The following is a 25,475-nucleotide window of genomic DNA, read 5'->3' on the forward strand; positions in this document are numbered from 1 at the left end:
GGGCAAATTCACATGCATATATAATTATTATGATTATTCATTGATTAAGTAGTTATCAATAATATATGGTTATAAATTAAAAATACAAGCACTCCAAGACTTAGCCTGGTGGAAAGTGCATTCTGTAGTCTTGAAAAATCTAAGATTCGACTCCCCCAACCCCTATTTCAAAAAAAAAAAAAAATTAAAAATACAATTAAAATAAATAAATATTTAAAATATAAATAAAAATATTTACATTAAAGGGCCCAACCGGGTTCGAACCGGTGACCTCTTGATCTGCAGTCAAATGCTCTACCACTGAGCTATGGACCCTCACAGCAGTCGAAGCCAAATTTCATTTATTTAACTAAAATGCCCCTGCTTAGTTTGTTTAACTGTACAAGTACAACCCGTTAACTAATAGTTTATTTAACTCAAGAGTTGATTTTATAAAATAATTAATTTTAATAAATTATAAAAAATAAAAATAATATTTTATACTTTTAATTTTGAAGAACAAAATGTCTATTTTTTAAAAATCTAGGCTTTCTTTCGAGGTGGCACTTACATAAAAATTGAAATTATGTTATTGCCATCTTCTATCGTTAAATTTCAAATCGATTTAGAATATGATCCTATAACAGTGTTAAGCACTCTTCCTTTGAGTTAAATTTTGAGATGAATTAAATCTGATTCAAATTTAATATAGTATTAAAGTCTCCCATCGATATTTAGTCCCCTGTAAATATATCACTCCAGTGTAGTTTTAAGCGTGTGAAGTACATTAAATCCCACTTATAAGAATCTTAATCACTCCTCCCTTTAACTATTTTTAAATAATATTGCAAAACAAAAGCAAAAATTCAAGTTTGAAGCCCTCTTATGTAAATCAATTATCATAATTTTGATTAACTCCAATTTACCCTAAACTAAATTCATTAACATCAAGGTTAATGAGAATAGATTTTCCTTTCACATAAATCTCCAAGTTGATATTCCAATGAATATTTTATACATTAAGTTCCTTAACATACCACTGAGATTGGTAGTTTCCTAATGATTCATGGTTTTTAAATTTAACAAGATGTTCTTCAATATTTATTTTATAAACTGAAAAAATTAATCTTTTTAAAATTTATAACTGTCCGATTTATAAAATGTATTCACCAAGATTAAACCTGAATTTTTTCCTTGAGACTGCAATAAGTTTAGCTACTGCATCTGATACTTATTTGTATTGATGATGCAAATATTATTTTAATATAGATGGTGTATTTATGTTGGGCTTCATTTTCCTAATAAGTCTTGATGACCACTGGATTTCTAACACTCAGACCATAGTCGAGCTCTTATAGAAAAGTCCGACCGAAAATCCATTAGAGCCTACCATGCAAGATGGTCCATCATCACACAATTTAGATCACATCTGGGTAGACCGGGCACACCAGAGTCCGATCTCATCAAAGAAGAATCCAACCTCCATGACGTGATGGATCAATGAGGAACAGACCCAGTTATACCACGGCCCTATTAGCATGAGCGTCAGATGGAAATTAAATGGTTGTCTGACTATGGCAAAAAGGTGAGTACGTCCGTACGTATGGCTCTATGTGATAGCGACAGGTGGCACTGTAGCAGGGTGGCGGTTATGCGTTACTAAAGGATAAGAAAAAAAAAAGAAAAAAAAAAGGCGTGAATCATTCAAACTAAACTCACTCACACAGATCAAAACCCTACCTTCTTTTGGATCTCAGATTGTAATCAAGTCTAAACTAAAGCAACATACTTATTTAAACCTCAAAAGCATGCCGATAGGTAAGCGTGTGGTGAAGGAATTTGATGGCCATTTTGAGAGAAATATGAATAGGGGTGGCATAAACAACATTTCAATAGACAATAATCTCAATAAGCCTTTCTGGAAAGCATTCCTAAAGTCTCATTAGTGTTATCCCTTTTCTCAAAATTCTTGCCAAAGCAAACACATATATATATATTGAAAAATTATTATTTAATCTCTACTATAGTGAAATTTATTAGTAAATTTTTCGATTTTAGAAAATATATTAAAATATTTTTAAATTTTTTAAAAGTTTAGTCTATTTATTAATTTTAGTTATTAAACCTCGCAATAAAAAGTCTAAAATACTTTTATTAAGAATAAAATAATTAGTAGATATTTTTATAAAATTAAGAGATAAATTAGTGCGTTTTTTTTATATCACGAGAACTAAATAGTAAAATAGTTAATGGATAAAACTAATATAAGGACTAATTATTAAAATTTTAAAATTTTTGAAACATTTTAATATATTTTTTAAAATCGAAAAATCAATTAATGAATTTTAAATAATAAATTTTTTCTATTTACTATTTAATATAAGAACTAATTATTATTCAATAAATCAACTATGATATGGAGAAAATTTTAAATTTTTAAATTTTTAGATTAAAATAAATTTAAAATTTTAAAATTTTATATTCAATAGATCAACTATTAAATCCATGTTTTTATATAGAAATTATATTCGGACTTGTTTCAACGTACCATTGTATAAAAAAAGAATTTTAATTATTTTAAAGTATTCAAGCCATGTTAAATTATAATATTGTTTTCAAAAAATAAAATATTAATTTCATGAAAGCATTTAATTTTTTAATTCCATTTCAAGTGAGTCACTTTTCAAGTAAGGTCATTCAAATTATTCAATTAAATCTTAATTAAATATTTAATTGTATAAATTATTCAAAAATTTAAATTATTTTAAATTTAGCATCGATTAAAATAAATTAGTAGCTCAATTTAAATTAGAGAAATTCAAATTAAATTGTTGAATTGCTTAGGCCTTTCTTTTTCTATCCTAAATTGAAAAATAGAAAATATATTAAACTGAAGGGCCCAACCGGGTTCGAACCGGTGACCTCTTGATCTGCAGTCAAATGCTCTACCACTGAGCTATGGACCCTAACTGTTGCTTTTATCAAAACCTGATCTGATGGTGAATCTGTGTTCTTTCTTTTTAAGACAGATGATGTATATGTTGTTTTAACATAAATAGTGTATTTATATTATGCTTTATTTTCCTAAGCGGGACTATATTGTGCTTTATTTGCCTAAGCGGGGCTTACTGTAAAGGAAAATTCTATAAACTATTAAAAGCAACAGGATTATTTCAAGCTCAAAGGCCAATAGGTAGGGTGTGGTGAAGGAATTTGAGGGGTGGGGTGGCTGCAGAATCCATTTTGAGAGAATATGGATAGGGGTGGCATAAACAAACATTTCAATGGACAATAAGCTCTTTAATTAGCCTTTTTGGAAAGCTTTCCGAAAGTCTCATTAGTGTTAGCCCTTTTCTCAAAATTCTTACTAAAGCAAAACACACACACAGGGCAAATGATGCGTGACAATCTTTGATGGCCAAAAAGCTAAATGGCTGGAAATTTCTTGGAAGTCATTGAATTTGGATCATCCTTCATGATTGAAAGAAATATTCTTATTGTTAAGTGTTAATCCTAAATCGACTTGAAATAGAGATAATGTGCTCGTTATAAGGTGATAGCGTGCTCTTATAAGATTTTAGATATTATTTTTCTTTTGGGTGGAGTTAGACCTGATTCAAATTTAATCTGGTACCAGAAACTCTCATCAATATTGGACCTCCCATAAATACGTCATAATCTAGTATAGTTCTAGACATGAAGAAATGTGTTGAATCCCACGTCGGTTAGACACTTCTTCCATAACTTTTGGAGTAAGTTAGACCTAATTCAAATTTAATAATTCCATAAATACGTCATAATCTAATATAGTTCTAGACATGAAGAAATGTGTTGAATTCCACGTCGGTTAGACACTTCTTCCATAATTTTTGGAGTAAGTTAGACCTAATTCAAATTTAATAATAAGTCACTTCTAGAGTTTTAATTTGAACATGTACTTTTAAAATTATCAAATGGACATTGAGGATTAAGTGCAAAATGAAATGATCAACACCTATTTATTTGGTGAAAAGTAAATTAAATATATTATAACAAATTATTTTTTATTATTTAATTTTAATTAAAAAAAGTTAATGATATTCACCTCTAAAAAGTTAAGAGATATTAAAAATATTTTCGAATTTCAGAAAATGATCTTTGAGAAATTTTTTTTTTTCAAAACAAATAGAGTTAATCTAAACTATGATTAGATCTCAAATATAATGTGGAAATAGGAAATTAATTCCTTCAAGCTGATGTAAGTGTTGTAAGCATTTTTAAAACTATCAGATGAGACATTGATTCTTAAATATATAATCACAAGTACGTTAATTTATTAGGTTTTAGATTAAATTTTATTCGCGCAGTGTCGGCTCATTGGAATTAAGTACTCTAAGTGAGTGTTTATTCCACTCGTGAAAATCAAACTTCCATTTCTAGTTAAATAGAAAAGTGTCGAACCGCTAATTTTAAACGCGTTACTTGTTATTCAATGCCAGCTAATTATGAGCTCTCAAATCATTATAAAAACTATTCGATCTTCCACAGATAGCTTGAATTTGCTTTATTGGATTTGCAGTAAAATACAAATTGGTTGATCCCACCAAAGTGAACCCAAAGCCAACCAAAAGTTGAAAGTGTATGTCTAAAGGTAACCTTTCTCAAATGGGCTTGCCTTATTTTGTATGGTGACCTTTAAATCTGGACAGAATATTGCAACTCCAAGCAAAATTTGACAAGGACAGTGACTGAAGATGACTGTTGACTGTTGTGGTTTTTGAATCATGCAGCTCAAGCTCTCTATTATTCAGTCACTGTTGACTGTTGAGGTTTTTGAATCATGCAGCTCAAGCTCTCTATTATTGCAGCTGGATTTAAGGCTAAGTTTGGTTGAAATTAAATTAACTCAGGAACTTCAAGTACATTCAACTTGTTTAGTTGATATTTTCTCTAAACTTCCCACGAACGTAAAAAAAATTTACTCCCTTCCCTTTAAGAGAAGTAACTTATTTACCTCCAAATGAATAAATTACCTCCTGCAAAGTGAAATAAAAAATTTGAACCAAATAAGTTCTAAGTGTGAATAGCAGAATTTCGAAAAATTTCAGCATAATTTAAGCAGTACTTTGGCTCACAAAAACCAAGGTGATAAACTGAGAACCTTTTTCAAAGGCTGAAAAATGAGACTTTCACATCCTTGCAAACTGTGGGAGTGTGTAAATTCACAAATAAAGTGATTGCCATGATCAGGTGATAGAAGCTAACAGAATCAAAAACCAGTTCCATTAACCCAACACAACACAGAGAGTCCATTGAACCAAACCAAAGCCAATTCAACTTAATAAACAAGGAAGGAGCTTTACAATTTATTCTATTTTGTTGTTTTCCCTTCCAAGAACAAACAATAAAAGGCGTTGTCTTGGAGACCCTTTTCATAGTTATGCTACAACCTTAAATCACAACCACCATGTTGTCTTCCTGACACCAAAGACCTCCGTATTCCCCAAAACTTCCATCTTCCACTTGCTTGTCTGCAAATTGGCCTGCATTGCAAAAACAACAAGACCAAAAAAGAGCTACATTGATCTTCTCTTTTCTTTTTCAAAAATGCTTTGGATATCCTAATGAATTTGTCTGATCATAACCTTCATAAGGGATGTCCTCATTTCCACTGAATCCCAGGTAGTTTCCATGTCCTGAGTAAGGTGACATATATCCAATGCGACTGAGATCATCAACAGTTTTAAATTCTCCAGTAAAATTTGAGTATGATGAACTTGATGAGAACTCTCTGTGTTCATATGGCTGAAATGGTGTCATTGAGCTTGGATACTCATACTGTGGAAAGTATCCACTTGCAGCTTCTTGTATTTGTGGGTAATCCTGCAAATGAACAAGCAGAAGATTATCAAGAAATCCCCAAATGAAACAATCAATCCATGATCTATATTTTCCCTTGATTTTATTACCTTTGATGAATCAAGGATTAGATCAGGCGAAACCCATAGGCTTGATGGATTGTTTTCCATTGGAAGGGTTTCAAATTCAGCCACTGCTGTGAGTTGGTAAGGAGAAGCAATGGGGCTTGAGTGATGACACTCATTATGCAGGTGAGTTATTTGAGAAATGTCCCCTGAGGCGCTCATGTGCTCATTGGAGATTACTGCTGAGGTGAACCCACCATTGTTTGAGCTGCTACAAATGTTCTTGGTTTTCGGCTCTCCATGTGAATCGCTTGTCTTGTGCCCTTGATCGTTCTTCTTAACAACACGACACAAAGCAAAAGCTCCCTGCAGATAAAACACAAAACCACCATGTAAGGATATGAACTTGCTTGGTTTTAGGCTCCTGAACAGGATGTGAAGCTTGTTTACTCACCTGAAAACTTGATGATCCTTGAGAAACATCGTCACAGAGACGATATTCGTGCATTACCCAATCAGTCCTGTCCCCAAAAGGAGCTCGTCCACGATAGAAAACTAAGGTCTTTCTATATCCAGTAACCTCAGATTGACAGACAACTTTTCTATCTTTACCAGTAGCTTTCCAGTAGCCAGCTTTAGTAGCTCGATTTGTTCTTGAGCCATTTGGGTACTTTCGATCCCTTGGACAGAAGAAGAACCACTCCATGTCTCGCTTTGGAAGAAATGACTTCTCTGCAAATTCACAGCTTCAAATTCAGAACTTCTCAAGCCTCAAAAAGTAATCTTTTTACACGAAAAAAGTTGCAGCTCCCACTGATAAAAATACCCATTAACAAATAAGAAGATTGGTGGGAGAACTACCTGGCAAGTCCCAGGGATCGAATTTGTACAAATCGATCACAGGAATCACTTCAAGCTCGATTTCAAGGCCTTGAACTTTTCTATGGAGGTAATATCCGACCAATTCCTCGTCAGTTGGATGGAAACGAAAACCTGGTGGAAGTGAAGCCCCTCCCATGATCTCAGTCTGCCTAGTTTTAGTTCTCTTTAAGGCTAAAATGTGAAAGAAACAGAACAAAAACAGAGGAAACCGAACCAAAAACAGAGCAGAGAAATGAAGATTTTGCTGCTAAGTACCAAGGCTGTACGTATTGAAAATCTGAAAAATCCAAAAATAGAAGCTTTTATCAACGCTAGATTTTTTGCCAAGAATCAGGTACAACTTCCATAGAGTGCACCCATTGGACAATATAACCATTTTCCTTGAAACTTGAACTTCTTATGCTCAGAATTGTTGCCCCCCACCAATCCCCTCCAAAATTTAGTCACAAATTAAAGATTAGAAAATAAAAATTGAAATTTGGGCAGTAACCCAGAAACCAAAATTATCTAAATTACACTATTAACTATCTAATTAAACAAGAAAAATTTTCCTGGGAAACTGGTTAGAACTTCCAAAACTGGAACCTATTGCAAAACCCAGAAGGTAAAAGCATTCAAAAACTGCAAATTTTGAATGGATGGGACCCTTTAGAGAGAAAATATGATAGGGATGTGTAGATGAAATTGGGAGAAAATGAGAGAGAGGAGTAAAAACTAGAGGAGCAGAGAGTGGGTTATATATACCGAGGATTTCTGGAGAGGGCAAGAGAACCAAATTTTGCAACACCGAAAGTGCAAAGATTGCTTGTCCCAAGCTTGCACAAAATTCTACAATCAATGGCCCACTCATTGAACCCATTTCACACCTACTAAACTAGCTCTTTCCTTCCCGCTAAATTTAAATTAAAATCTCTTATTAGTCCATTTTTACTATTTTGAAAATAATTAAACCAACCAAATTATCTAAAAAAATGTAAAATAATATAATAAAAATTGCTTTTCGCTTGATGGATAATTTTCTATGCGAATTTGAATTAATTGAGTAAATAAATTTTAAATATCGAATCCTATATATATATATATATATATATATATAAATTAACTGAATTGCAATGCAATATTTTTTAATTTGATTAAATTACATTTTATTTTATATAATTACTCTAAATGTAATAATTTTTTCTCCATTAATTTAACACTTGAAAAGATAAATAGGAAAACAATAATATAGATTTAAAGATATTTTAAAAATACTTAATGATGATCTCAGATGTAGAGAAAATAGGATTTATGAGTAAATTTAGTGAGACTCCTTTTCTTGTAATTTTTTTTTTGTCTACTAATTACGTCTAACGGATTTGTCACTATTGGGTCATATATTTTTATCATAAGGATACGTATGTGCTAAAATGTCAGACGTTTATTCCACGCTAAACGGTAATTTAATTCTGCTGAATGGATGGGCCGGTTGTCCCTTCTCCTACTAGACCTTAGAACCGAACTAGATGTGAGGAGACTAAGACCCAAAGGAGATCCGATCTCAAGGTCGTGTGGTCCTGGCCAGTTCATTGAAAAAATCTTTTGACCCTTGAATCAGAGTTGTCATTTTATATCGGCTGGTGAAATCCGCGATTATCACTTAATATATTTAACTTAGATAAAAGAGTATAATTAAAAAAATAATTTTTAATTAAATAAAATAATTTCTAACAAGTGATAGATAAAAGTGGATAGAATGAGAAATTTATATATGATTAATTGTTATTTATATATGCATTTTTATATAAATTTAATTTTAATTTATTTTTTATATAAAATCAAATCTATAGTAAATATATCAAAAATGATTATGCAAAGGAAAGCAGTGATTGGAGGAATTTGGGTTTTCTTGGAGGCGTAGTCTCGCTCCACGTCATTCTGAATCAGACAAAACACTTTACTTTTAACTTTTGTGAAAGTGACTACGTCATCTTGTGAGCCCCACTCCTCAGAAAGAGGACTCCCAAAAAGTGCTTACTGAGTTTTTTTGTTTTTTTGAAGTGGACCAAACGCGCCTTAGTGCAACTTCGACCTTAATTTGGTTTGTGAATTCACATGTAGAATGCAAAACAGCGAAGTACACTTGTCCGATTGACATAAGAGAACCAACCGCTTAATTCCCATCACGTGGGACCAGCTATATTCTTTAAAACATAATATTTGGAACTAGTTTCATCTAAAATAGTTTATTTTTTTAAAAAATAAATAATTTTAGAGAAATTATTTTTTTAAATGCATGTTTTAAATATATTTAATTGGTATATTATATATTTTTTATTTCTGTATGCTTTATTATCCATAAAATTTCAATTGGTTCAAAAAAATTAATTTTGTCGCTTGTTTTGAACTTTTGAATTTTGCTTCTAAAAATATAGTAAAATTTATAAATTTAAAATTTGAGTTTCATAACGATGATGCATATTAACATAATAATTTCAAAATATAATATTTTTAAGTTATTAAAAAAAATAACTTTTGAAGTTATTATATTAATATATATTATTAAAAATTATTATAAACTGTTTATAAGTGCGTTTAAATTCTTCCGTCTTTCACATTTAGATTTTTCTAAATTTATTTTGATTTTGAATAATTTTAAATTTTTATTAGATTATAGAATTGATATTTCTGTTAGATGAATTAATCATCATACCACTCTAATTGTTCATATTTTGACTAGAAAATTTATTAGTCACGATCGCTTTTCTGTTTGGGATAACATCTCTTTTTATTTAATAGAATTTTATTTATACAATTAAAAAATTTACTTTCAAAATAAAAATTTTTAAAAATAATTAATTAATAGTCATACTAATAATTTAAAATATTTTTATAAGTAAAATTGGTCTGCTTTAATATAATCGACTCCGATTAAAATTTAAACTTAAGATTTTATAAGTTTAAAGACAATTTCAATACCACTAAGATTTTTTTTGTAAAGTTTTGATATGTGGTGTGGAATTATGGATTTGGTAATAATTTGATTAGCACTAATTATAAAAATAAAAGTAAAAAATAATTTAAATTATCATCTAGCTTTTTAGTTTTTACCCTTAAGAAATTGGGATCAAAATATTGATTTAAGGTCCCATAGGGTGTTGATTCATGTTAGAGAAATCTACAAGATACGGTTCTTCAATGCCAACTCATCAAGAATTTTAGGATAAAAAACTTGTAGACATTATAAAATTCTTTCTTTTCCAAATTTTAAGGGAGAAACCAAAAGGAACCAATAGATTTCCACCTAGGTTTACATGTGGAGTTCTCAAATTGGTCATATTGGTAGGTCAATTTAGATCTGAAACATCTTAAATATTATCCTTTTTTATTGGGAATTAATTTAGGTTATCTATTGGATTGCCATTTAAAACAAAAAGAACCAAAATAATAATAGTAATAATAAAGAAGATATCAAAACTTTTTTTATCTACAATCAAGTATTGCATTAGGTGGCTGCTTCATGTCACATAAATAGAAACTAATTATGAAGTGCTAAATAAATAATATAAAGAAATTTATATCTTTTAACTATCGTATTTTTTCAATACTTGGACTTCAACCCTAATGTCGAATACTAATTAAACGATGTAAATTTATATTTTTAATCTATTTTGTATCGTAATTTTTTTTCTATACTGAAACTTTAACCTTTTTTTGATGTCTTTTTTTTTCTCTTGTCTCTGATCTTCTTCTTTCTTTTGACAAATATATTTTATATTCTACATTCTCGGAATTCATTCATAAGCAAATTTTGTACAATACATTTTGAAAAGAATATATCTCATGAATGTATTCATATTTACTAATAAACTCAATTTCGTATTTAAACATTGATTTTAGTAAGAAGTACCAACATGTATACTCAGGGGCGGAGGGAGGAGCTTCCCTTTGGTAGGGCACCGCTGCGCACTGCTGCGGCACCACTGGCTGTGCCGCTGCGGCACCTTCATCTCCCTTCAAAGTATTTTCCGGTCGCCGGTACGGCAAGGGGCGGTACGGCACGTGCCCCTTGCCGTACCCTCCCTCCGCCCCTGTGTATACTTAAGGTGGATTTGGACACAATATCTTTCTTATATAATATTTATTTAAGTTTTCACTCTAAATGAATGGAAATGCTAAGGCATGTGTGGCATTATAACTAAAAATTTTATTTAGTAACTTTATTATATTGAAGCAATATTCGTACATTGCAACCAAATATAACTATTGAAATACCTTATGTAATATTGTATATTTCAAGCATGTAGCATTAGATTTCACGGAAGGTTCTTGATTTTGTGCCCCTAGCAGGACTATGGAGTATGTGCGAGTTATTGAGGTCTTATTCTCTCCCAGTCCATGCATTTCCCAATTTGGCCTATGCCCTTTTAAGCTCTCCAATTGCTTCTGCCCTGTCCTTGTTATGGGTTTCTTGATCCTTTCATCGTCATTTTAGCTTTAACTTCACCAATTTGGGGTTGGTCAAGGTGGGAATGTGAATGGTGACATTCTAGAGTTGCCATATGGATCTTAACGAGTAGTTGGAAACTCTAGTATCAAAAAGATCCCCTCGGATAGATTCATAATAGTATAAAGATAAAAATACATCAAAAATATAAAAATTGGATTTGACTTTATATTTTGAAAAATAAAAAGTTTTTTCTTTAAAAAAAATTATTTAATTTTTATTTAACTAAAAACTAAAGTTTTTCTCATTTCTTTCTATTATCACTTTCCCTGTTTGGAATACTTTAATTGCACCAATAACTTTGTTGCAGTAGTATAATTAGAGCCGGGTGAGAAAATATACATAGAGTTTCATGAGGTGTCTTTGAAGGATTGTAATCCTCCGTACATATACCTAAAAGGAAATTTCTTTTAATATATGTCTTTTTAATAACATGAAATTTAATTGAATAATAGTAAGTGAAATTATTTTTTTTTTAATAAAATCACCAGAATTTGTTTATCTCAAATTTAGGCGAGAAAAGTTTTTCTTCTTCATTCTGCATGGGCAAAAAAGTCGGCCTTATTTGGTTCTTGGATTTTGAGGTAGAGTGAATGGCATTTGATTTAAAAAAAAAAAATTTAATTAATTTTTATTTTAAAAAAATAATTATTTTAATTTAATTTAATTTTTATCATAAAAAATTAATAAAATTTAAATTAAACTATTAATGAATAATAGTATATTATTTTATAATATAAAAAAATTAAACTATAATAAAATTAAAATATTTTAATTAAATTTTAAAATATTAAAAATAAAAATATAAAAAATAAAAAATTTATTAAAAATTTAACTGAAAAAATTGAATGGAACTAAATTAAATTGACTCAATTTAAATTAATTTTTATTTAAAATTAATTTAATTTAATTTTTAAAAATATTAAAATATTAATATTTAATTTAATTTAATTTTAAATCAAAGTTACCCAATGTACAATGCTAATGCTAATATCCGCCTAATGTTTTCGCGAAGCTTTCACCTCCGCCATCTTGCTAACTTGTAGTTCTTGGGGTCAGTTTTCCAACTCTAGGATTTTAGCAACTGAGGCTTTGGCTTCTCATTTTCTAGGTTCCATAGCTATATATATATATGTAAGTATGGTACTATAAAAATTAATCTATTTGTATTTGAACTCAGATTAACATTTTTAATATTTAAATTTAAAGATGGCAATAGATTAGATATTTTAAATATTTAATTTCAACTAAATTCTTAATAAACGGTTTAGATTTGATATAAATTTATCCATTATTCAAATTTATTTATGTAAATAATTAATTTGATATAAAAATATATTTTATAATAATATTTAAAAAAATTTATTATTCAGTCTTATAATAAAAAAAATTTATTAGTTGGTCTTAATTTTATAAAATTATTTATCGATTACTTTTTTTTATATCAAAAATATTTTAATTTTTTTTATAATATTTAATGGTTAAAATTAACGAAGAGGCCGATTAGTAAAATTTTTAAAATATTAATAATATTTTAATATATTTTTTTAAAATTGAGAGATTAATATTATAAGAATTAAATAATAATTTAGAATTAAATAATAATTTTCTCTTAAATTTATAAATTTTTAAGAAAAAATTATTATTTAATCTTTGTGATATAGAAAAATTTATTAATTGGTCTTTTAATTTTAAAAAATATATTAAAATATTAATAAAAATTTAAAAAATCTCTTAATTAGTTTATTTGTTAATTTTAATAGTTAAATATTATGAAAGTCTCCTAATTAGTTTATTTGTTAATTTTAATAGTTAAATATAATGAAAAAATTTAAAATATTCTCAAAATAGGAAAATTAATAGTAAATACTTTTACAATATTAAAAAATTAATTAATGAGTTATTAGAAAAATTAAATAATAAAATAATAATTAAATTTAATAAAATTATTAATTAGTAAATTTTTTAAAATCACAGATATATTTTAATATTTTTTAAAATTAAGTCATCAATTAATGAGTTTTTCGAATTATGTAGTAAATTTTTATTAATTAATTTTTAAAATAAAAATTATTAATAAAAATATTTTTTATACAAGTTGTTAATTAAAATAAATAAAATCAAACGAGTTTGAGTGTTATTCAAGTAATAATAATAATAATAATAGGATTTAGGAAGGGTTTATCTATTAATAATATTAATCAAATTGGATATAGTGATTTTTATAAATACCTTATTCAAACTCTCTTAGATCCGATTGAAATTTATTTTAAAATATCTAAATTCATTTCAAATCTAATTATTATTATTCGAATAATATTTACACAAGTTAATTTTATATATTTTAATTAAAGTATATATATAATTAAAAAATTTTATTTTTAAATTTAAATTATGATTTTAAATAAAAAAATATAAAAATTTTATAAATATTATTGTAAAATATATATTTTATATTAAATTAATTATTTAAATGAGTTCAAATAATGAATATACTCAACATGTAAAATATGAATATGAACTGAATCTATTATGAGTCTTAACTTTTAAGTTTAAAACCATTTTAAATTCAATTATGTGCCGTTTAAACTCATTTTAATAAAAATATATCAAATCGAATATTTAAATATATGCGACACGTATAAATCAATTAATTAATTAATTAATTTAGAAATCTCCATCTTTGAAATTAAGTCTTCTCAAATTCACTTTCCAATTTTTTTAACCTAAGTATTCCAAAAAGAAAAGAGAAAAGCAAATGCAAGGCCATAATGATGATAAGTGAAAAAAATTCTCCCAAAAAAATGAAAATTAAGAATTGACCCAAAAGAAGAAAAGAATTAGGGTTATCAAAGTCTTGGTAATGAGGTGGTTAACAACATAGAAGAAATTGGGATCAAATGTGAAATGATCAAAGCAAATTGGTGATGGGTCTTAATTGGAGTAAATCATAATGGAAGAGATATATATATGAAGATTATATTGGCAAATCTCGTTTATTGGAAAAATGAGACCACGTCCTTATCTCTCGTGGGTTTTTTGTCTAATGCTTTCGGTTCCTTTGTCTCTTGGTGCCATTTTGGACCATGGCTAGCTAGCTTAACCACCACTCACACCCACTCTTAAACCAACGGTGCTCCTACTGCCCTTTCACTCAAGAGCCCAAACATGGGTCAGGATGTGTTAAATTGGTCGCCAAAAATGTCCAAGTGGTCATTTTCTTTTATCCCATTTATAAAATTTTCTTTTAAGTAATTTTTTTTTAAAAAAATAAAGGTAATCACCAACTCCAATATGCCTGAATGGATCCTTTAGCTATCTCTATAGTTCCAATTGAAATCCCTCAAAGTGGTGGAAATGATATTCATGGATCCAATGCTTAGAACTTGACATATTATTAGGGATCCTCAATATTAAAAAGTCAACTTTGAATCCACAAAGTACGGGTGGCCATTTGAGAAATGGGTTGGTGAAAATTGGTCCATTACTATGCACTGCCAAGAAAGAGAGAGAGAGACGTGACAAGTTGCTTTCCCACGTCAATGGATGATGTAAGAATAAGATTTTTGAACTGTGGAGATAGATTTTGAGAAAAGATCATAAAGAGAAAAAAAAAAAGTTTAAAAAGTCATTTGGCTTCATTCTCCATTGTTTGATCTTTCATAATAAGAGAGAGATTACAGATAGAAAAAAATAAAAAAGTCCTTATTATTCAATGATATCGAATATATTCAACGATATATTCGTGATATTATTTTTGATTCGTTAGATTAAAAGATGGAGTATTTCGGTTAAATTAAAATGTATTTTTTATTATTAACTAAAAATATATAAAAAAAGAGAGATTGATTCTACCTTAGTAATAATTTTGTCATTTGGAAGGTAAAAGAAAAAGCAAGAGGCAGCCACCAAACACTATTAGAAAAAGGGAAAGTGAGAAAAAGAAATGAGAAGACATATGGGCTTTTTTCTCCTTACAATAATCACATAACAACCAAAATATGTCTCCTCTAATCATCTTATTTACATCGAAAAGTAACATTAATTTGCTATAAGACATTTGAATCATATAACACACCTTTAATTCATGTCACATGGGCTTATTTTAAAAAAAATATTATTGGCTTAATCACTAATATATCTAATTGTCGGTATGCCATGTAATAAAAATTCAACAACAGATAAGATTAGTTCATATGAAGATTTGACCATAATTACATGCTTTATTGAGTAAGTCTTAATTTCATACATTGGATGTAATGGTCAAACTATACTATTCGAAAAATACGAGTAATTTTAGTATTAGACAATATCATTTTAATATTTAATCTCGTGTTTTGCGAGTTGAATTTTATTTTAAGCTCATATAATTTTTCGCAATAGTTTTATTATCTAACTCATATTTAGAGATATTGAGAAAATTTTTATTTAAATCTAACTTATATGAATTTAAAATAAAAATATTTTATAAAAACTACTCACAAATAATGAAAGTAGAACATAAAATTTTAAGGTGGTTTATTTTTACAATATAAAACTATATCTACCGACATTAATTTTTCATTATTTTTTTAATAAAATTATCAATTATAAATTTAAATTATTTATTAATTAATCTGATATAAAACTGATTAGATTTTGTTAGTAGTTTTAACCAATAATATTTAGTTAAGACGAAATAATTGAAATGAGAGACTAGAAGTTAAAAAAAATCTTATTGAGATTCTTGAAAGGTTGAAAAGTATCTCAAATAGCAAAAAAAAGACTATTTATAATAGAAAAAACTCTAATATGTAAAATTATAATTAAAAATATTCAAAAAATAATTTAAATACAAATTTAACCCCTAAACGGTTGAATTTTCGTCTTAAACTTTGTGACAGGTCTTCAGCTCTCATTACATTTTTAAAAGTCGTGCGTCTCAAAATTTTATTTTCGAAAAGTTATCGCTCCATCGAACGTCAGCAACAAAAATTAAAGTCGGTCCAAGTCTGCCGTAAAATTTAAGACTAATTGCTCCATATCATATCAATCCAATTATATTAGATTTGTCTTTCACTTCTTATAGCATTGATGTGACTAAAACGGAATTGTACTGCGATTGGTCAATTTACAAGAAATAGAATGTGAGATGGTTGGCGCTCATGACAGTCACTCCAATACTCAAGTCAGTAAACTGAAAAAAACAAAACGAATGTAAAGAATTATTCAAGAGTAGTTGTGTAAGAATCGTGTATCTTTGTCTCTGTAATTATTAGTTTTTATACTGTAAAAAGATAAAATTAATTACGACATCTCTTGAAAATTCGATTGATATAGGTTAATTACTATGGAATCTCGTGATTATAGGCGTTATGAAAATCTGCTGGATGATATTCACTAAGAGTAATTTTATGTGAAGACTCGACCTGTTTAAGAGAGTACGAGTTTTGATGAAGAACCAGGTGTTACGGTGTCTAAATCTTTCTTTCCACGGGAAGGAACGCGTATTGACTTACTAGACTCTTGTCACGTGATCATATCTTATAATGACCGCTGATGACATATTTTGAGGGATCATTGTATAATATCAAATATATATATTAGTTAGTCTATCTCATTTTTCTCTAAAAATATTTTAATATATTTACTATAACTATATTATACACTATAAATAATGTCTTCACGTATATATGCAAAGTCTTTTATTTTAGGTTCATTCTCTATAGGATTATACTATATTAGGCTAAAATTACTCAGTTTAGTCTCTTTGATTAATGAAATATCTTTTTAGTCTTTATATTTTTAAAAATCTATAATTTAATTATTTATATTTAAAAAAAATTATAAATTAGTCTCTATCATCAAATTCTCAATTAACTCGCTATTCATTTTAATAAAAATAACAAAAGTACCTTTAATATATATTTTTAATCTAAATAATATAGTCCCAGTTAACTTGCTATTCATTTTAATAAAAATAACAAAAGCACCTTTAGTATATATTTTTAATCTAAATAATATAGTCCTTGAAATTTAATTAAATTTAAGATAAAGTTTCTAGAATTTTTTAAATTAGTCCTTATATTTTATAATTATTTAAAAATAAAATTTTAAAATTGACAACATATATTTAATTATTTATAAATAATCCTTATATTTATAAAATCAAATTCCAAATATATTTGAAATAAATTGTTTTAATTTTATAAATTAATCTCTAAAAGAATTATAATATTTAGAAATAAGTTGTTTTAATTTTATGAATTGATATAGATAAATGAATGATAATGTTTGATGAAAATTGAGTTATTTTGAGAATGTTTTATAAGTTAGTAATCCTAAATACAGAAGAAACTCTCCGATTTATTTTATTTTTTTAAATATATTATAGCACGTGTATGGGTTTTAGAATAAGGGAGCAATTCTTACATCAGGTAAGTGTCACACTATACAAACAATGTAAGAAATGCAAAAAGTTTAAAATATTGATTTTTTTTTTTTTTTTTTTAAAAAAAGCATGGAGCTTTGTAGTATACTAAAAGATCAGAAAACAAAATATAAGATAATTCTGGAGGCAAACAAATCAGCAAGTTATGAGCAAGCTTGCTTTTGGAATTAGATTTAGCTACAAAATCTGCTGCTTTATTATAGCAGTGTGATAAGAGAAGCTGATAGAACAAAAGAAGCTAGAAAGGTGCTTTATACCTAGAACCATTCATAGCTAACTTTAAGTCATGCAACATAGCTAGAGCTTCACATGCTAGAGGGGATCGACAAAAAAAATTAAAAATTTGACTGATATTTTGAGATTCAGAAAATATAATTTACAACATGAGTTTAAACTTGATTTGAATTAGAAATTTGACTGATATTTTCAGATTCAGAAAATATAGTTTACAACATGAGTGTAAACTTGATTTGGAAATATTACGTCTCCCCTCTATATCTCATTTTCCTTATCCTCTAATAACGCATAACTGCGACTCTACCACCTGTTCCATTTATTCAGACACGTATCAGCATATCCATATTTGTGAGGTAGCTATTTAATTCTCTTGGCACACATGCTGATATGGCTGTGAGGTAGTTGGATTTGCTCTCTTGTCTCCCATCATATCACCGGACTGGGCTCTCATTTGGTGGACTCGAGCATGGAGTCAATTCGACCTGCTTTAATTAGCCACGGGCTGGATGACGCGATATTAGGCCGGTCTGCTTAAAGGGATCTAATGGATTTTTGGTATATATTCTTCTCCAAAGTCGAGTCTCAGTCCGGATGCCAGAAGTCCGACAATCATCATTGAATGTTAAAATTAACTCCCCTTTATGATTCTTAACAGTGGCTGCAGCATATGTATTCTAAGAGGGAGGTCTCTGCCTACCAGCATTAACCACACAATCTGCATATTAATAATTAAAAGATGGAAAAATTACTTTTTAGTCCCTGAGATTTAACGTAATTAATACTTCTGTCCCTCTATTTTAGCGATCCAACACTTAAGTCATTCACTTTCTCTTCCGTCCAAATTCGTAGTCCTTCCATCCATTTAAATCGTTTGGTCAAAGAGTCAAAGGTGAGAGGTGATAATTTTTTCCAAAAATACCCTCCTCTCAACCTAAAATCCCTATCTTTCTTCTCTTTCATATTGTTTTCATTTCCCTTTATTCATCCATTGTTAATTCTCCTTTTTTTTTCTCTCTCTTTTTTTCATCTTTCTTCTCCCTTATATTTTCTTTATTTCCTTTTGACATAGTTGATTTTTTTTTCTTTTTCATCTTTTTTCTCCCTTATATTTTCTCTATTTTCTTTTGATATTGTTGATTTTTCTTTTTTTTTTGTTTTCTCTTTTCATCTTTGTTCTCCTTGACATTGTTGATTTTTTTTTCTCTTTTCCATCTTTTTTCTACAGTGACTTTACAGTGATTTGGGTTTGGGTGATTTTAAAATAGCGGGAAGAAGAAGAAGAAGAAGAATAGCGGGAAGAAGAAGTAAAATAGCGGAAAGAAGAAGAAGTAAAATAGCAGGAAGAAGAAGAAGAAGAAGAAGAAGAAGAAGTAAAATAGCGGAAGAAGAAGAAGATCTACAGTCATTTTTGGGTGATTTTGAAATAGCGTGAGTAAAATAGCGGAAGAAGAAAAAGATCTACAGTGATTTTTGGGTGATTTTAAAATAGCGTTAGGGTTAATTTTGTCAATTCACGTATCCCAAACGGCTATTTTGGACGGAAAGACTACGAATTTGGACAGAAGAGAAAGTGAGGGACTTAAGTGTTGGGTCGCCAAAATAGAGGGACATAAGTGTTAATTACGTTAAATCTCAGGGACTAAAAAATAATTTTCCCTTAAAAGAATTCACATGACGATGGCTATCTAACTCTCTCAATCTTTGATTGATTCTGGAAACGATCTGTTGTGGGTTTGATAGCTCCTTTTCAAACACAGCTTTACATCTAGTTTTCCAAATATGTTAACAAATTAGAGTTATTATTATCCAAAATAGATGGTTTAGCCCTAAAGTTCTCAACAATATCATTCCACCATTAAAAAAAGCTTAAGAAGTCTATCAGATTAGGGTTGTAATAACTAGAACCAGCAAACCAGACTAGATTTTCATAAACACACAAAAAAAATGTATGCTCTTATGATTCAACATTCAACTTATTAAACTGATAGCCTTCTTTTCCAAAAATACATTAAAGAGAAAATATTATTTCAATCGAGACTATGTGATTAGTTGTAATATTTTTTTGATTTGTGATTATTTATAAAGTAGCAATCAATAGTTTAATATTTATAATATATATATATATATTTTAAAAAAATTGTATACTCTCTATAATATTAAATAAATGGTAAAATATCTGTGAATGACCACACTTCTATATGCATGATTTGCTACAGGTGGCGATGATCAGAGATTCTCTGCTATAGAATATTATGATTATTTATAAAAGGACCTTATATTTTAGAAATTAATTTTTAAATATTATAAATATTTATAAATGAAAACTCTTATAATTTAAAATATTAAATTAAAATATTAGAATTTTGATTAATTTAAAAAAATATCTTTCGGCATGAAAAAACAACATTATTTCATATGGAGATATCAATAAATAAATTAAAAAATATAAAATCTAATTTATTACACAAAATAAGAATTACAGCCTGAAATATTTATTACAAATTCAATTATAAAAGATAGCCATGCAAAGACGAGATCGAATTGAAAGCTTGTGAGGGCGATGGCGGCCAGATAACAGTTTTGTGGAAATTAATTTTTATGGAAAGGGAATTTTAAATGTTTTTTTTTTTATAAAAATTAATGGTAAATTAATTTTAATTTTAACGGTAAAAATTAATTTATAATTTTTTTTAAATATAAAAAATTAAAATATAGATTTATTAAAAATATAAAAACTGAAATAAATATTTTATTAAATTAAAAGAATTAAATTATAATTTATCTAAAATTAAATAATCTTTATATTATACCCCTAATTATATTGGATCATATAATTTTATTCTAATTAAATATTTAATTTAAAAATAATATATAAATAATAAATTTGTCCTGTTTATGCTTCCGCGTATTGAAAAATATTTTTTTTACTCTAAATAAAAAATAGTAATGGAATTTTAAATCACGAATCTAACAAAATATATGGGTGATCATAAATTTGATATTTTTATTTTTTTTGCAAACTCTTTTTTTTTCTTTTTTCCAAATTAAAAGAATTATTTAAACCGTTTTTCAATCTACAATTAATAATATATTTCCATTATCATGGTGATCATAAATTTCTTTCTTTTTTCCAAAGGAACAATATATATTTCCATTAGAGAAAAATAAATTTTTAATTTATAGTTAATAAAAAATTAATTAAATTATTTTTTTAAAAATTTTTTTATTCTAAATAGGTGGATAAATAATGAGAATTACACAATAATTTAAAATTTTTATTTTTCTTAGATTAAAAATTGAATTTATGAACATTCATGATTAGGTGGCTTTGCCAAAAAAAAAGAAAAAAAAAAGTAGCTAAACTAAATGATAATTGGCGAGTTATTTCTTCCATAAAAATCACTTACCATTGATAGTAGATAATAATTTTTTTCTAAAATAAGTTATTATATTTTTAGAGCTTTAATACAATTTTTTTTTATTGTGTTTTTTATATCACTGTATTCATTATTTTTTATGTAAAAATAAATGTAATTTTTTTTAAATTAAAAATTAAGAGAATATACCCTGATATCTCTTAAATTTACTCAAATACACTTATTACCAGATTAAAACTGTGAGTGCAAAAAATAAATATAATTTAACATGTATTTTATATTTATATTTTAATATAATTTAATAATATTTAAGAATAAATAAAATTTATTATTAAATTCTTATTGCTAATTTTAGACAAAAGATGTATTTTTCTTAATTTTTTTTAGTCATATGGTAGGCATAACTCGAATTAATACATTATAATAAATTTGCACAAAATGACAATGCAATATTTATATTGATAAATAATTTTTAATGATATAAATATTATATCGGTTTTATTTATTAAATCGATCAGTAAAATTTAAATCTCTCTTAATTTGATGGATCAATATTAATCAACTCAATAATTATTAATCAAAATTTAAATATTTTAAAATTAAAATTTTTAAATTTAACCACTCATTTTAATAATATATATATATTGAGACTTGATCCTACTATCTCTTAGAATACTTTTTATATCACTTAATATCTAAACTATCTTAAATACTTGTAATATTATTACAATCAATTATAGATATCGATAATTTATATTTATATAAATAATTAATAATTTATTATTAAATTTCATATCGATTTGGAATAAAAGTAATGTGCTTTTTTATAGAGTTTTATGTATTTTTTAAGTTAATTTTTAAATAAATTAAATTTGATTTAAATTTAATATTTATAACTGATAATTATAAAAATAAAAATAAAATTTAAATAAGCATATATAACATTTTTTAATTAAAATGAATTATCACATTTTTTTTTATTCTTTCTATCGAGAAAATATACAATTTAATGATGTACTAGTTAAATTTTGGATTGATTTCCATTGAATTTTAAACCCCTAATCTTTTGCCTTCACATATTTAATAACCGAGTTGCATTTCAAAATATTGATATATATAAACAATTGTTTCTACTTTAAACCGAAACAAATTAAAATTGATTTTCAGCTTTAATCCAATTAAACTAAAATCAATTGTTTCTAGTTTAAATCTAATTAAATCGAATTTGATATTTTTGATTTAAAATTGAACTAAATTGTAATAATTAAAAGCTAGACAACTAATATTTTTTAAAACGAATCAAAGTTATAAGTAAATCAAATCAAACTGGAAAATTGAATTGGGTTAGAAAATTGATTTTTAAAATAAATCAAAATCAAATTGATTTAAAAAAAATTAAATCGACTAACCAAAAATCGAACTGATTTATAAAGAATCGAATCGATTTATAAAAAATGAACTGGTTAATAAAAATATTGAATCGAAAAATCAAATTAGATTCATTCATTTAAAATATAGCAACATAACTTTTTAAGCATAAGTACATGATGTTGTTGAAAAGAAATTGATGACGTGGTTGGAATAGAACTATGTTGTAATTGGTCCAACGAAGTTGTGGTGTGATTGATCCACTTACAAGATAGAGAATGTGAGGTGATTGGCGCCTACGGAAGTCACTCCAACGTTCAAATCAGTAAGTTGAAGAGAATGGTGAGTATAATCTTTAGAACTCAGAGTATTGGTGTGAGAGAATAGCATACTTTTACCTCTGTGATCGTTCTACTTTTATACTATAAGAAGATGAAGATAAATATAGTATTTCTTGATAATCCAACGATGATATGACGGGTTCGTTGGTAAGGGATCTTTACCGGCTAATTGGTCGAAAATTTCGTAATCGCTGGCGTAAAGGGGATTTGCTGGATTATAACTGTTAACAGTAACTTTCTTATGGAGACTCGCCTTGAAGTTGAGAGGGCGAGTTTGTCCAACTTGAGGCCGATCTATACTGAAGCCGACCTTAAGCACCTGAATTTTCTTTCTCTCGGTTCTGGGCATCATGGTCGTTCGGACCTTCCTTTCTACGGGTGGGACCGCGTATTGGTTTATCAGATTCTTGCCACATGGTCCTGTCTTATGGTGATAGCTCATTGCCCACTTTGGGCGATTGTTGCGTAACATCAGAGGTCCCCTGTTGGTCTTTGATTCTTTAGATTCAAAGGTGACAGTTGTTTTCATTATCTGAGGCATATGGCTTGCTTGTCTGGTTTGAGCGTACGATGTCCTTACTTTCTTATTACTTACCCTGCCGATCAGTCAGGTCTGAGATCTTGTCTGGTAAAAATTGATTCAAGCGATATAGTAATACCTTGATAAGTTTTCGAGCTCTCTCTAGCACTAACCAGCCCTAGGGATTATCCAGGCATCTTCTAGCTCTTATAAGCTCCTTAGCCTTTTTCAGCCTTATCGAATTTCTATGCATTTTTCAGCCTTAGCGTACTTCCGAGCATTTTCTTACCCCGATAAGTCCTGATGAGCTTCTGGTCATTTTCCTTCTTGCGAATTTCACTTCAAGCTTTCAGGTATTCTCTAGCCTTAATTAGCTTCCAGGCATTTTTCAGCCCTATAGAGCTTTCGGCATTCTCCAGTCCTGTCAAGCTTCCGAGTATTCTCTAGCCTTGACGTGCTTTCGAGCATTCTCCAGCCCTAACTTGCTTCCGACCTGATGAGCTTTCGGGCATTTTTCTAGCCCTGATGAGTTTCTTGGCCTTTTTCAGCCCTATCGAGCTTCCAGACACTTTCCAACCCTGACAAGCTTTCAGGCATTTTACTAGTCCTGATGTGCTTCTAAGCATTTGTCGAGTTCTGATGAGCTTCCAAGCATTCTCTAGCCCTAACATGCTCCTAAGCATTTTCCAGCCCTTGTGAGCTCCTTGCGAATTTCATTTATTCACTTGGCAACCTATTTTGCCTTCATAGATCGTTAAAAAGTCTCGCCCGCCTACAATGGGTCTTTCTCTTTCACAAAAAGTTTTAGATTTTCAGGAGTAATTGTAAGAGTAGCGACACATTTGTTTGTTTTCGCGGTCCAACGCTCGGATTATGGCCTGGTGACTGCCTTATGGCCTAGCATGAAATGTCTTGTTATGTGGAACCCACGCCCGGATGGCCTTGTGGCCTATTTGTTTATTTGTTTTAGTGGTTCAATGCCCGGATTATATATGGAACCCATACCCAGATGACCTTATGTCCTGTTTGTTTGTTTTCGTAGTCCAACGCCCGGATTATATGTGGGACCCATGCCTGGATGGCCTTGTGGCCTATTATGCCTGGATTATGACGTTTGTTTTTGTCTCCACGCTTTCATCCATCCAATATTTCTGATTTTTCTATAAAAAAAGAAGTTTAAAGAATGCATCTTAGTTTTATAACATTTTCATAAATCACAAACATTTTCTAAGGATAAAATAAAAGTCTCAGTCGTCTGACTCGACCAATTTCAAAACTCGGAGTTTGACCCACGAGCTGGAAATCTGTGACATTCTCCTTATTTCACCCCTAGTAACACTTAGTCCTCCAGCAATAACATGAATAACCCCTACAGGTTCACTATCAAGGGTGGTTTTGGAAATTTTTACCACGAGCTTGGGCCTCTTATCTTTTCTACTCTGTCTAATGAACTTCCAAAGTGTGTCATTTCCTTTTAACCTCTCGATCTCGTCTTTTAATTGTCGGTACTCCTCCGTTACATATCTGTGGTCTTCATGAAAATGGCAGTACTTGATCCTGTCTCGTTTTTCGACTTTCTTAAGGTTGAGTTTGAGAGGCCACCTAATCTTCTTGTCATTTTTCCTAATCTATATTAGAATATGCATTTGTGAGTCATTCAAGGGGGCATACTTCTTATACTTACCTCGGCCATTTCTTTCTCAGGAGATCGAGTAACTTTTATTGTCTCCCTCATATCTTTGCTTCTTTTGCTTTTAGTCTTGCTTTTAGCTCGTCCTTTTGTCCTCTTCCTGTCCTTCCCAGTACCTTTGAGTAGCCCGTACCAACTTCTTGCCAGTGTCTTTCGGAGCATCATTTGATGGCTCTTCTTCCTTGAACTTGTCTTTAGACTACGTCTAGATTGCTCCTGTCTGAGTTCTTGATATATCAATGGAGGCTTCCTCCCTTCCCCT

The 25,475-nt window shown here is 28.6% G+C and overlaps 1 protein-coding gene and 2 non-coding genes across 3 annotated transcripts; all 3 read right to left on the reverse strand.

The window, feature by feature from the left end:
- Positions 1 to 243: 243 nt before the first annotated feature.
- TRNAC-GCA lies at positions 244 to 315 on the reverse strand. Its single transcript has one exon. It is a non-coding gene; the product is annotated as a tRNA-Cys (tRNA).
- A 2,558-nt stretch (positions 316 to 2,873) lies between these two features.
- TRNAC-GCA lies at positions 2,874 to 2,945 on the reverse strand. Its single transcript has one exon. It is a non-coding gene; the product is annotated as a tRNA-Cys (tRNA).
- A 2,222-nt stretch (positions 2,946 to 5,167) lies between these two features.
- LOC110601002 (NAC domain-containing protein 71) lies at positions 5,168 to 7,484 on the reverse strand. Its single transcript, XM_021737970.2, has 5 exons — positions 6,744 to 7,484; positions 6,337 to 6,614; positions 5,928 to 6,248; positions 5,604 to 5,841; positions 5,168 to 5,501 (listed from the first exon to the last, which is right to left on the reverse strand). The coding sequence occupies exons 1-5, from the start codon at positions 6,898 to 6,900 to the stop codon at positions 5,410 to 5,412; spliced, it is 1,086 nt and encodes a 361-aa protein (XP_021593662.1). The 5' UTR covers positions 6,901 to 7,484; the 3' UTR covers positions 5,168 to 5,409.
- Between the last annotated feature and the right edge of the window lie 17,991 nt (positions 7,485 to 25,475).

Source organism: Manihot esculenta, chromosome 15 (assembly GCF_001659605.2).
Source record: "Manihot esculenta cultivar AM560-2 chromosome 15, M.esculenta_v8, whole genome shotgun sequence".
In the NCBI taxonomy this organism is placed as follows: domain Eukaryota; kingdom Viridiplantae; phylum Streptophyta; class Magnoliopsida; order Malpighiales; family Euphorbiaceae; genus Manihot; species Manihot esculenta.

Excerpts from the sequence above, each read along its gene's own strand:
- LOC110601002 (XM_021737970.2), bottom strand. The coding sequence starts at position 6,900 with ATGGGAGGGGCTTCACTTCCACCAGGTTTTCGTTTCCATCCAACTGAC. Across the intron at positions 6,615-6,743 it reads CGATCCCTGGGACTTGCCAG|AGAAGTCATTTCTTCCAAAG; the intron begins GTAGTTCTCCCA and ends GTGAATTTGCAG. Across the intron at positions 6,249-6,336 it reads AAGGATCATCAAGTTTTCAG|GGAGCTTTTGCTTTGTGTCG; the intron begins GTGAGTAAACAA and ends TTTTATCTGCAG.